The 14,570-nt window shown below is 39.6% G+C and overlaps 1 protein-coding gene across 1 annotated transcript; it reads left to right on the plus strand.

Annotated features, from left to right (window-relative positions):
- The first annotated feature begins 2,608 nt into the window (after positions 1 to 2,608).
- Positions 2,609 to 13,794, plus strand: slc39a13 (solute carrier family 39 member 13). Its single transcript, XM_070904178.1, has 10 exons — positions 2,609 to 2,746; positions 4,050 to 4,415; positions 6,149 to 6,256; positions 6,736 to 6,878; positions 8,700 to 8,819; positions 9,338 to 9,427; positions 11,454 to 11,504; positions 11,676 to 11,808; positions 11,918 to 12,017; positions 12,889 to 13,794. Exons 2-10 carry the CDS (start codon positions 4,088 to 4,090, stop codon positions 12,962 to 12,964), a joined length of 1,149 nt encoding a protein of 382 aa, XP_070760279.1. The 5' UTR covers positions 2,609 to 2,746; positions 4,050 to 4,087; the 3' UTR covers positions 12,965 to 13,794.
- The last annotated feature ends 776 nt before the right edge of the window (positions 13,795 to 14,570 follow it).

Here is a 14,570-nt window from a genome sequence, read left to right on the forward strand (position 1 = left end):
ACCATGGACAAGTTGTCCTACTTCAACTCAGGTTAAGTTGCCTATGTGCTTAGCTACAAGTGCAAAACTTAAAAAGTAGATAATGCTGAGGCAGAAGGTAGAATGTAATTGCTGTGATAATGGGATTTTTTTTTTTGGCTGTTCTCAGGGCAAATGTCAAACGATAATTTATGCAGTAAACTCCTATCACGTGCACCACCTGGTGGTCGGACAGTTTATTAAGAGAACTTGGACCTTGGGTGCTCTACCAGAGGTGAGGTGGGGACAGGGGTGCTGCCCACCTAGGGACCCAACCAAGGGAGAAGTGGGCGCTAAAATGCTTGTTGTGGACCTCGACAGACTGTATCTCTAAAATTAGTTAAGCTACTTTTACTGATTCACTATTTTAGAACTACTTTTGTTTGAAAGACGGTTTGAGAGAAGAAGGATTCAGATCCTTTCCTTAAGTAAAACTACCAATACGTGAATTATAGAAAATACTCCACTAGAAGTCCTGCATTCAAATACCGACTTGAGCAAAAGTGCAGAAGTATTACCAGGAAAATGTACTCATTCTGCAGAAATGTGGTACTAATAATATATGTTGTTCGATTGTTAATACTGATGCATTTATGTGTGCGCAGCATTTCACTGTTGTAGTCTCCCATCATTTATACATCCAACATTATTCAGTGAAAACTTGCCAGCTTATCGCTGCTTACTTACGCAGATGTACTACACTACATCCTAACCAACAGGCCAGGTTTAACAACAGTTATTTCCTGTAAGTTAGTATAAGGACAGTATGCATAAGGATGAGTAATTTGCCTGTAGGTTTCACTCTCCACCATCTTTATGTTTCCAAACACAGCCTACAGTAACACATACACCGTGTAATTCTGTCTATCTAACAACAGCAGCACACTTGATGACAACATTAAAGGTATGCCTCTCTATTTATTGACAATTTTTATTTATGTATCGTGAATATTTAGGCTATTTTGTTTCATCTGATGGTGGGTTGCTCTAGAAGAGGTCTGTAATGCAGTCTAACACAGATACATGCTCAGCGGTCACTGATTTAAAAAGGTTTCACATCCTAGATTTGGCGCCGACTGCACCCACTTTGGCTGATGTTGTGTTGTGTTGTGTTTGTTTGTAATAACAAACACAATAAGAAAACCTGTGTTACTAATAACACTAACGATGGCTCTGTTTTAGTCAAGTGTCCCAGTGAGCCATGACAGTGTGACAGCGAGCTAGCATGCACTATACCAGCACCCTGAAACTGAAGCAACTACATGCGATTCAGCCATCATTAACTTCAATTTTTACACCTGTGCTTTTCCTTCTGTGACATGTTAAAATGTCTTCTGTGAAACTGTGTAATGGAAAATTTTAATATTCACTATAGAACTCTGTAAGGTCGTGTAACTCATGCTTGCATTGCACTAGTTTTTTCTATTGTTATGCTCTGACTGTCTAACTACAGGACTACAGAACCAGTTTGACCTGTGGTCAAACAGCCAGACCCAGTTGTCCGTTATCTTGTGTAGCAAGGACTATCTCTCCCTGTTGGAAAGTGATATTAACTCTTTGTAACCTTGAGCATCAGCTCACTCACTCAGCTGACAGCTAGACTCTCTGTTAGATTGATTGACTCTTCTTGCAAGAATAAATCAAGCTTTGCAACATCATGTTTCAGCTCATTATTTCTCTTTATTAGATTTGATAAGTCTCACAAATATAAAGAATACGTTTTTCCTCCACAATTGAAGGGCTACTAAGATTAGATAAAACTGTATTCATCTGAAAGGACACTTTTGCACCCCAGATACTCAGCATACATAATACACTACGACTGTATATACATAATAAGTGAAATAAAACTAACATAGGGAGTAGCAAATCACAGATGGTACAAGCCTACCTTCAATGTTGTCCTCAAGGGCCCCATCTGTTGTTGTCCAGGATGCAGTCCACCTGTTTTAAATTATAAAAAAAACTAGTGAAAGATGAATCAGTGTTATTATGTTACAAATAGCAAGCATATAATTGTGGCGTATGAATGGAAAAAACAACACACACACACATCTGGAACAGCTGGTTTATAGAGACATTTTTGTGGTTTAATACAGTTGCAATACAATACAGTTTGAATAAAACTAATTGGGGTGTAATAATTCAAAATGTTAGGCCAGAAAGTCAGTCATTGATTCCCCTGAAGCTTTCTTTTATATCCCTCTGAGCCTGAGTCCCCTGATAACATCCTGACTTGATGCTGTGATTTTCAACTCAACTAGACTGGCCGTATAGTTCAGATTTATTGGATCCTTTTCTTTGTGTATTAAATGTGCCTAAATGTGGACATCATCTACTTGCCAGATAATGTACAGAATAATCGCGGTAGATTTGTTCAAATTGGGGCTGATTATAAGTATAACAAACGTCTCCTTATACTTGTCTCCTGGAGAGTGCTCCTACATGTGGAAAAAGTTTCTTGAGTCCGTGGGGCAAAAAAAATGAAGTTACTTCCTGAAATGTTTGGTGGGGCGGGATCCATGTCCTGACTCTCCTCTCCTGTTTATTTCCCCCCCTCCAGGATCCTGATACGTGGCTGTTTGGGAAAGCCGTGGCGGCCGACGGTAACTTCTGTGCTGTAGCTAGCAGCTGGGAGTCTGGTGAAACTCAGCGGCGTGAGCCTTCCTTCACCAAGTCGGCCTGGATGGCAGGGACACACTGGTGCAAAGACTGCCGAAACCACAAGGTATTTAAACATACAAAAATGTCACAGTCGTGTTGTAATTTGATGTTAGCAATTTGCCGAGTTTTCCCGGCCCGTTAACTTACTGATATTGACGGTAGTTTTAGCAGTGTAACCGTTAGCGTTGATTTGCAGTGATTGCGTGTGTCGGAGCTAATCTCTTTTAGCAAGCTGTGAGTGTCTACATGGCACGGCTAACGTTAGCTTGCTAACTTTTATTCAGTTAGTTAGCTAGTTCAGTATGTCGTTGTCAAAAGCACGGTTTCCATTGTAGCGTTAATTTGCCGCATTGTTTGTCAGTTTAGCACTGTGATGTTTTGTTTTTCTGTATATTTTCCATCGCAGCGCAACTGTTGAGAGTTAACCGGTACTTCATCTGATCGACTGTCCTGCTAACTTAACCTCCAGACAGTGAAATGATGAGCAGCATATTTAGATGCTTCCAGGCACTGATTTAATACCTGTTTGCTAAAGATGGATAAACAGTCGCAGTAAGGTTGCAGCTGCCAAAAGGAAGCAAACAGTCTGGAGTCTGGTGTTTCTGGAGTTTTCTTTACCTGGCACAACTTAACGTTTAACACAACTTGAGCATGTTTTGGCTGCTTTGCTGGTCAGAGTACCAACAATTTGCACTCTGTGACTTGTGAATGTGTTGGTTCCATAATGTTTATTAGAGTCCGACCGATAAATCAGCTCACCTCAAATATTGGCTGATAGTAGCTTACCACAGATATATCAGTATTGACCTATAAATATGATGGCCGAAAGCTAACAAGAAATTGCAGTACAGATATGCATTGTCTCCATTACATAGTTTGTTTTTTAAATCTCAATATCTGTATTGCCTCAAAAGTCCACAGTTGAGCTATACTGCCTGTTGAAGTCTAATTTTGTTATTTAATGTGAAGCTGAAACGATTGATTAAGCGATTGACATAACTTTTATTTGCAGCTGTTTTGATAATCTATTCATTGTTGAAGTTGATTTTTCAAGCAAAAATGCAAGTAAAACATTCGATTCCAACTTCTCAATTGGTAGGATTTGCTACTTTGCTTTGTCTTGTGTGAAGGAAAACTGAATATGTTTGAATTTTAGATTGCCAGTCAAACAAAACAGGCACTTTGAACACTTCTTTGGGCTTGTGACAGGAGTTTTTCACAATTATCTGACATTTAACTTGCCAAATAACAGATCTGATTAATCAATAAGGAAATACACGTTAGTTGCAGCCTCAATTTAAAATTTCTTTCATTGTTGAAATGGTGAAGGAGAGGCCTGTTTGTCTGAAAGTGTGCTCCTCTTACAGCATTATTGGTTGCCAGTGCTTTTTGGACCGTGGGACGGATGAAAGGTGGAAGCTGTAGGAAGCCCAGCTGGGCTGTAGCTGCTCTGTTTCTCCCAGTTACCCTGCTGGTGCTGACCTCCAGGGGGGCATCCAGCAGCCAGAAGATGACACAAACATCTATGGCTCATGCAACAGCCGCGTCTGCAGGACCAGGCCCCAGCCTGACGGATGACCTCCCAGGCCTCCGGGCAGTAGCAGACTTCTTAGCCAGCGAACATGCTCATGTTTGGCTCTTGTCCCTGGTGGGCTCTGTTGCTGTAGGCCTCAGTGGAATCTTCCCCCTGCTTGTCATTCCTATCGAAGCTGGAGCCGCCCTCAAAACAGAAGGTAGGAGATGACAAAGCAGAAGAGTTCAGAGTTCAAAGAAAGGGCCATTCGTCTGCCCTGGCATCCATGTTTCTCACACTTCTTACAACTATATACATAAAGTTCAAGCTCTTTTGTGGCTCTGTTGTAAATCTCAGCTCTCCACACTCCCTAACGAGGGAAAACAACCCCAGTGGGATCAATAAGTAGTTCTTCTGGGTCTTTGTCAGCCAGTCCTTGTCCCAGCTGCATCTTCTTCATCGTTTAAAATTTTAAAGATCCCCGTGAAATGGACACTTCCTGGAAAACAGAGCATCTTCAGTGGTGACCTCATGAACTCCATTGCATGTTTTTCTCCATGAAGCATGAGCATGTCTAACAGCATAAATGAGATTGAAGGTTTTGAAAGCAGGCTGTAAGTGACGTAAATATACAGAAAACATTGTTTTTTGCCTCTATAAAATAACAAAATCAGTAGAAAGAGCTATGTCTTGATTGACTGATTACGAAGAATGTCAGACTGTCAGTTAAAAGGTCACCCATCTCCACTCTAAAATTGAATCGAAAATATACAGTGGGGAAAAATTATTGAAAAATGAAAAAAGACACTATATGTAGAATTTTAATATTCTCGGGTCTCGCACCCCCAGAGGTACTTCTTAAAACAAAAATAACAGTCTACGGCCATGCTAGCGATTCTGAGGCACAGTGGTGATTTGAGCTAAAACCACCATTAGCATGCTAATATGCTCACAATACTAACATGCTGATGTTTAGCAGGTATAGCATGCTAACATTTGCTAATTAGCGCAACACACAGTACAGCTGAGGCCGATGGTAATGTCATTAGTTTTGCAGGAATTTGGTCATAAACCAAAGTATTGGACAGAATAAAAGTTTGACCTGATGATAAGCGCTGGATGAAAAGTTAAGGGATGACAAAAGTTATCACAATTCATCCTGAGGGGGACACAGATGTGTGAACCTGTTTCATGGAAATCCATCTAAGTGAGATATTTCACTCCAAATCATAAGATGATGCTAGAGAAGGGGTCAAGGAATCACCAAAGGATACACTGTCTGTCAGGGAACCATGACTGTCAAAATGTACAAAATGTTGTGTCAATCCTTGTGATCTATGGTGAGATATCGCTGGAGATGTGAAAACTTTGACCTGCTGGTCACACTAGATGAGAAGTTGGACGACCACCAAAGTTTGTAGGATTCTTCCTTCGGGGGCCATGAATGTCTGTACAAAATATCATGGCACTCCATTTAGCGCATAAAAAAACCTGAGCTGAGCGGAAACACTTCAATAGCCAGGCCAAAGTGACTGTAGGTCAGGCTGAGGCCTGCGGCCTCTCCAGTGGCCCCACCCACAGGAACGTGGCATTCCAGATGTATTTTAGGCCGTGGGTTTGCAGTCCTGACCGGAGGTTAGTCATTACTGAGGGAAATCCTAAAGCATGAATAATGTCTGTGGAACACATGAGAGACAATTTTGTGGATTTGTGTGTGTGTGTCATGTTTTACATGTGAAAACATTATAAATTAATCAGTAGAAAAAATGAGGAGGGAACTGTAGAGCTGTAAAGTCTTGATTGTGGCTAAAAATTAAAGAAGATCACATGAAATTGATGTACAGTTCTTTATTAAACATACTTTGCAGTAATTGCTACCTTTTTTAAAAAAACAAAAAAAAAAAAAAAAAAAAAACCCAAAACATTTTCTTCTCGTTTTCTTTGTTTTGTCAGCCGGATGCCAGAAGCTGAAGCAGCTCTTGAGCTTTGCTATTGGTGGTCTCCTTGGCGATGTATTCCTTCACCTCCTTCCTGAGGCGTGGGCGCTTTCTGGCTCTTCAGGTGGGTCACCTTTCCACCAAAACCATCACCACCATAGTTATTATTATATCTCTGACCCATTCTTCCCTCTTAAAAATACATGAAAATAGAATAGTTCTAGGTGAAATTGGCTAATTATATGTTTAATTATAATTGTATGTTTTATTAATTATAATATAAAACTATATTAATACTGCTCCATTGCCTTGTCTTACTAATAGTCTGCTTAAGACCTTCTCACATACAACAAAGACCAGTGAACCTCATTTGGGAACAGTAGTTCTTCAAAAATATTTTTAAATATGTTAATTATTCATTACATTGCTTTCAGAATGTGAATATTTATTTGTTATTATTATTTACCCAACTCTTGGTTTTAGTTATTATTATAAACAGTGTTGTTTGTCGCACTACCACTTGTTGTGTGTTGTATGTTGTAGCTTGGTGGTCACTTACTGCATTTATTCACTCAGTCTTATGTCTCTCTGCTTTCATGCTAGCTAGTAAACAGAACCACTACATGACCCAGGGCCTGTGGGTAATCGTTGGCCTGTTGTCCTTCCTACTCCTGGAGAAGATGTTTCCAGAGCAAGACAGCCAGGAGGATCCCACTTCAGATTCAGACCTGAATTTTAACTCTGCTGTAAGTATTTCAGCTGAAATAGTATGTTTTTTAGAAGAATATGCCATCAATAGGAGTCTGATGGCACACAGACATGCTAATACAAGCCTCCACATATTTTTCTTTTCAAAGGTATGCTTAGTATTGACCCCTGTTAGTGCTTGGTTTGCATATTTCTGGCAGTGTTATAAGTGTTTTGGTGAATGTAGCATCAGATGACCTACTATACAACTGGCCTATCAGTGACCTCCTCTAACAGGAAAGAGTTTAAAGGAATAGTTCAATGTGTCATTTTTATGCTTAGGTTTTTGTGCAGATTAAGCAAACACAATATTAGCATTAAAGCTAGTGAGCTTAAGAGGTAATGGTAGGCAGATTTAGTAACTTTTGGATGGAGCCAGGCTAGCTGTTTCCCCCTGTCTCCAGTATTTATGCTAGCATATTTCCCAAAATGTCAAACTATCCCTTTATAAGATCCTTTTAGTATAAATACTTTTATCATTGAGCAAGCTAAACCATATGAGAGATTGTGTCAACTCTGTACTGTGTCGAAACAGCTGTTCATATTTATTTTTTACTTAGTGAGAGTGCTTGTCCTAATCAGCATCAAAGTTGAAGTTTAGAAATTATATTACAAATAGTGCAACATGAAATATGACTGGTTGCAGTATGTTTGTAGAGGCTGTCTCATCCTCCCTCCTGCCTTTTTATTTATTTATTTTTTATTTTTTTGCCAGTGAGGGAGAAGATTGGAATCTACGGCTCAGCTCCTCCACTTGTGTCTATTTATAGTGCCAGGGTGAAGCAGCTGCTTTAGCCATTTCAGCGTCCACAGGAGAGCACTCAGCTTATAGACAGAGGCAACAATAGACAGGGACCGAGTGTGACAGTGTGTGTGAGAGACAGAGAGCGAGGTTATGCGTATTTTTTTCTTTCCTTGCCAAAAGGTGCAGGGACTGCAACAAGCTAGACTTCTTTTTACTGGAATTGGGTCAGTGTTTTTCAGAATCAGGATTTTGATGGATGCATTATATATGTGGAGAGCAACAATGTTTGATTGAAAATGTGAAGAAGTCATTTTATCACTCTATCTCTTATTTTAGATAATTCTAAATTCCTCATTAAACAAAACTTGCAAGGTGTTTTGCAGTGACAATTGAGCTCTGATCTGTTTTACAGCAGGAGGAGATTGATAACCCTGAAAACTCATCACCCTTTATTACTTCCTCATGCTTCAATCATAGTCAAATTAAGTGAGCGGGAAATAGCCTGCTGTCTTCTGGTGGCAGGAAAGGAAATGTTTGCTCCATGTCTATCAGTCTAAATGGCAACGTAAGTGGTTTCTGATTGAGGGAACAAGGAAGTTGGCTGTTCTCGGAAAACAGAGGATATAACCAGAGATGAATCGGTCTCTTCTTCTATATTCAAAATATAAATGTTGAGCAGTGTTGGAATTTAAGGGTCATCTATTATGTCTGAAAAATAAAGCAGAAGTACACATTTTTCACTTATTACTGCAGGAAGAAAAATAATTAGGGCATTTTTCAAAAGCTGTTCTGCTGACAGTGGGTGAAACCCTTTGACGCACATGAGGAGCAACAATAAAATGTCTGTTTATTGTACTGTTGAATTCAGGCTCCATTAAATTACTGTTTTTAGACTGGTGTTGTTTGTGGCCAAGGTGGTTTCCATAGGGGAGACAAGCTAATGACATATTACTTATTGTGGGCACTGATGGGTAATGGGAACATAAAGATTATTTAGTTTAGAGTTTGGGGTTATGGCACACGTGGGGACAACGTGTTCATTTTTGCCTTGTTTTTCTTCCCTTTTTCTCTGCAGACACAGTCTGATTCAGTTTTCAGTGGAAATGCAGTGGCATCACTCAGAAATGGGCACCATGCAGACTCATGGAAATCCTCCAAGCAACAGAGTCTGCAGGAAAGATCAGAGAAAATCAAGGTAATGCTGACAACCAAAACATTTTCCAGTTAACAAAAAAAGACAGAATATGATTTATTTTTTTTAAATAGACACCACTTGGGGTAAACTCTTGATATGGGTTGCTTATGTAAGAGATGCATTTTTTGCTTCTTCAGTCCTCCAATTCATTTAGTTTGTCATAACCAGCAACTTAGTTGGCTCAATGAAACCACAACAACAAAATTGGCTCAGAAATTCATGGTGCATCACCAGCAGCTGCAGCAGTTTCTTTGTCTTCTTACGCTGGACTCAGATTCCACAGATTCCACAGAGGAACGGATCATTTACAGCCTTGTTTTAATGGGGTCAAACTACAAAGCTGGGTGTAACTTAAGCTGACATCACAAGTAATTAATTATAATTAAAATTACAACCTGATCAAGTTTAGAATTGTATCTTAAAGAGTGACTGATAGATAAATACATTCCTGTTGGCCATACTTTTGACTAATTAATGGTAATGTGAGTAACAGTGGCATTATGTTTCGTGTCACACAGACAAGTGGATACCTAAACCTACTGGCCAACTGCATTGACAACTTCACCCATGGTCTGGCAGTAGCAGGGAGTTTCCTGGTCAGCAAAAAGGTAAGAAGCTGCCATAACCTCAACAATAAAAAGACTAAAAATCAATTCTCTTGGAAAGTCCATATTTCTCATTCAAATGTGGTTTACACAAAAAAGGTTTGTTTTCATCAATGAATGAGAGCGCCCACATTCTTTCACCCTGTGCTACATTTAGAGTAATATGCATGTAAACTAGATTATTGTATATTATGAAGTTGCTTTGCTTTGTCTTGCTCAGATGCTTTTTCCGTTGGGCAAAGATACAGTGTAGAATTTGAAGTTTTGAAGGCCTAAAATATACTGCTGTTTTACGCCAGTCAGTAAATATTACAATAAAGTTTTTACAGTCTCAGAATGCAGCATATCGAATTCATGTTTACTTATTTCATGCAGTCAGTCCTTGAATCAGAAGTGAAAGAAAAACTGCCATGCATTAAAAAAGACAAAACCACCAGTGAGGAAATTGTGTTTTACAACAGATCTGCAGTTATGGATCTGGATCCGTGCATCTACATTTCTGACCACACTGGGTTAGCAGATGACTCATGTATGAGAATGTGATTACGTTCACACGTAGTCCTCACCATGTATATTTATACATGAAATCCTGGTTTTGTGTAATTGGAGGTGAAATGGCTCCCGGTGTTGCAGACCCACACAATCATGAAGTGACAATCATTGTTAATAAATATTGTGCATATTACTGACAGTTGGCTGCCTGGCAGGTCGACATGTAGGACAATTTAGTAGCAAGTTATTCAAGTATCAGTTATTGTCATCATTGATTGATTCTTGACCAGCAGCCAAGAAAACACAACATTAACATATACTGTATTTATAAAGCTGGAGAAATGTAATTGTATAGGGAGGTACTTGTACTGTAGATTTGTGACCCTACCAGATCCAAAAAAATGGTTTGGGGAAAACTCAAATCCTGCCTTCAGAGATGTCGGACTGAATAAGAGACTTGTTGTCCATTCAATGTAAATATCAGGCTCCATCTGCTATATTACAGGTTCAGATATGGAGTATTAAGCAGGAGAGCTGCAGCTATAACACTTAATGAAAGCAAAGGACAAAAATGTATCAGGGGAATTTGGACATAAAACACCGTCCTGGTGAGTGCAGTGTTTGGCAGCTTATACAGCCTCACTGGCAGAGAGGTAGACTTTATTGTATCAGCGTTCCTACAGTTGTAAGAGTGGACCACTCGGCATACATTCATTACAGGATACAACAATCTTTTTCCGTTTGAAACGTACTCTAGTCATATTATCTTGCATGCTTGTTAAAAAGGTTAATTTTTAACTGCAGTAACATGGATTTGTGTCGCTTCAGTAGGTTACTGTATATGTGTGGCAGTGGGAAGGAGAGAGTCCAGCTGGAGAAACATAAGGCTATCAGCATGAACGATGAATTGAAGTGCCAGAGAGGAAGTTACCTAGATGTCACAAACATACACATACAAGACATCTCCCCGGTGTTTTCTGTTTACTCTCATGCGCATTTGTCACAGTGTGATTTTGCCACAATGAAATGCTCAACGCAGTGTTGATTAAACATGAATAAGTTCACAGTTTTTAATTCTGAATGGCCGATGAACATACTTATCACTTAGATCTTTTATTAGTAAATAGCATTCAAGGATATCAGGATTCTGTTTTAATTGTATTTTTTACTCACCTTCCCCTCACTGATTTGATCACTGACTGAGTTTTGATCTCTCAAGGTTTTGATCCCCTTGGTTCTTGGACAAAGGTTCATTTTATCATTATTTCATTTAGCTACATTATACACTTTTTTAATTAATTTAATGTTAACAGATTTTTAAATACTTATACTTACGTTCACATTTCTATTTTATTATGACGAAGTCTTTGGCTACTATCTCATCAACGTTTAAAATTTTGTAAATGTAATTTTCAAGAAAAAGTTTAGAATATTATTTAGGCAAGTCCCTAATAAGGATGAAGTAGTCATACATTTTCCCTTTTGAAACAGAGAACATTTTACAAAGTAAGTCGTGTTAATGACACGTTTCTTGCAGGTTGGGTTCCTCACCACCTTTGCCATCCTGCTCCATGAAATCCCCCACGAGGTGAGATTTCATAATTCTTCGTTAAACTGTACAGTATAATTCAAGTTCAAGGTTTACTTGAAGCTTTCATGTTTACATATCAGACAGTACGTAGGAGGAATCTGACTGCTACAGTGCTTGTAAACACGCTGAATATGTTTAGCCATTCCTCTGCTGTGTCATCGTCTGCAGGTGGGAGACTTTGCCATTCTTCTGAGGGCCGGGTTTGACCGGTGGAGTGCTGCTCGCATGCAGCTGTCCACGGCGCTGGTGGGGGTCTTTGGAGCTTGCTTTGCTCTGTGCGCTCAGTCACCAAAAGGCACAGGTAAGATAGGACCAGTTCTCAGTATACACATAATCAAACACATTATTGTTAACTGGAGACCATTTTACAGTTGTCAGAATCAGTCATAAGTCTTTCTTACCGTTTCTAGAAAATGCCACTGCCTGGATATTGCCTTTCACTTCTGGAGGCTTCCTCTACATAGCCTTGGTGAATGTGGTGCCTGACCTGCTAGAGGAGTCCAGTTTAAGGTATGTTGGATGTTTTTGAATACTCATTCTCTTAATGGTGCTCTTTTTGTAAACAAACAAATGTTATTTTTACATTTAGTGTTACTCATTAAAACCCACTGTATGTGACCTTGAGGTCTAACTAACATGTTGAATGCATTTCCTTTGTCATAAAACATTTGCAAATCCGCCATACACAAAAATATTTTAAATTCTGCATTGTTTACATCCATGTTTACTAGCTTGTAGTTTTCTTCCTCACTGCCTCTGTTGGTGCATTGCTACGTTGATCATAAACAAACAAAACAGGGACCCACTTGTAACGACATGGCTCCATAGTGCTGCCAGTGGCCAAAAACTACACAGGGCACCTTTTAACCTTTTCTGTGTTGTTGAGGTTGAACCATGATGCAGTGTTTCCCCTAGGATGGAGTTGTAGCAGCGGAGGTGAAGAGGTTTTTATCTCACTCATGTACAAAAATGTGTGCACTCGCAAAGCGCTCCCCAGGAAGAAGAAAACAATCAGTGCGTGTGGAATACAAACTACCTTTGTATCAAGATGGATCTTCCAAATGTTGTTTATTTCACAGATATGTGTTTCCTTGCGTACTCCTTTCAAATGATTGCGTTTGCTGTAATGTTACTGTGCGATATGTTAGTTTCTAAAGAGATAAGACGGAGCCCTCTCCTCTCGTAGAGTTCAGCATAACGTAACGCCGTTGCTAAGTGCATTAAAGGGGAAACACTGTGGTAACAATGTAAGAAGGCCGTTTACTGTAGAACAAAACCTGGTATATTGTGTGAAATGAGTAATGAGTTCTGTGGTGTGAAAATGGGCAGATGGCATATTTCTTTAATGGACCTGTAACCTTTGTGGGGGGGGGGTTTCCAGGCACTCTTTACTGCAGATTCTGCTCATTTTCTGTGGCGTGGCTGTCATGGCTCTCCTCTCTGCTGTTGTTGACTGAACATGGAGCGAACCCCCCCCCCTTTCACCTTACCAAACACTAAAGCTCAGCACTGGAGAGACATCCTGTTCTCCACCAACCGCTGATGATTGGTACCTCTCATTCATGGAAACAAAGAGATTACACCTCCTTTTGATATCATCATGTTACACTAAAACAAACATCCATCAAAAGAACGGCACTTTATGGATGGATGACTGAAAGGAAGACCTTCCTTGTGTGGACACTTTAAAATGTGCCAGACTTAAATCTCGAGGGAATTAAGAGGGTTTGTGTGGATATCTGTTACCAAATTGTCTTAAAATGTTGATCAGACAATCATTTTGTTTTGCACATACATTTACACAGGTACACCTGATGTACCTGTGTCAACACAACTGGTATTATTGGACCTCCTTCTTTAAAATGTATTCAACCTTAAATTGTTTAAACATTGTACTATTGTTACTGTTGTGCATCTTCTGTTTCCGATGTAGCTGCTGCATATTTATTAACAATGAGACGAGCAACAAACCGCTTTATCAGATGTACTACCACTCCATTATTTTGTCTTGTTAAGAAATAAGTGCCAAGAAGTCAGGATGGTCAGTTACCCTAATGTCAGGTCTACACCAAAGTACTTATTTTTTTCTGTTTGTGTCGTCCCCACACAGTACAATCTGCACCTTTTTGAGCACAAGTTGCTGCTCAGACTAAACTCTGCTTGAGTAAATAATTGTGATAAAGTTGAAAGTAATTAAAGAAAAAGATTGGTACTGTTTTAACCAGGATTATTCACATCACTATGTTGTTGAAGTTTCTACCCCTGAATAAATAAATAAATAAATATATATCTGTATAAAAAAAAGACTGCTGTTTGTTTTCAACTTTCACAGACAATTAGTCTGAAGAACTGGAACACAGGCATTATAATGATCTCAGTTGGATTAGGATATCCTGATAATGATAGTAGACCTGTTAGGTGCTGAGGCAGCCCAGTGTGTTGAAATGACCTCGCTCCACAAAAGCCTGTCCACCATGAGCATATTTTTACTGCAAAGATCCTATGCCTACAATGTCATATGGGAGGGGAGGGAGGGGGGTATTGATTGTGTGTTCACACTTGTCCAAATTCAACCCAGTCTGTTTGGCATGCTTCTATTGCCATAACGACTCCACCGCGGGTTGCCTTCCTTAGTCATCAGCCTGTGAGCAGCCTATTGTCTGTGGGAGCCTTCCTCAGTCACAGCACAGAAGGACAACAAACAACCACTATGTACACTGTAGTGGAGGACGTTCAGCCGAGTGACAAATCTTTCATTGATACACGAATGAGTCCCCATAACTTCATAGTCAGTCCAAGTGTTTAAGTCCTGGACTATATATGATTGATCTTTACTGGCTTACTGCTCACAAAACCCTGAAATTTTCCATCATGTTTTTTGATTTAATGCCCATGCTGAAGACAACATCATGGACAGATTGTCTCGCACCAAAACTGTGAACGTTTCCAACGTGACTTTACAAGTTATACACGCATGAAAACAATCAGTCGTGTCAGTGTTTTACGCTGTAACATGCTCTTGTGCTATCAGGAATCAGTTCCAATAAGCTTGGTAACAGATGG

The sequence above is a fragment of the Enoplosus armatus genome, chromosome 1, assembly GCF_043641665.1.
Source record: "Enoplosus armatus isolate fEnoArm2 chromosome 1, fEnoArm2.hap1, whole genome shotgun sequence".
In the NCBI taxonomy this organism is placed as follows: domain Eukaryota; kingdom Metazoa; phylum Chordata; class Actinopteri; order Centrarchiformes; family Enoplosidae; genus Enoplosus; species Enoplosus armatus.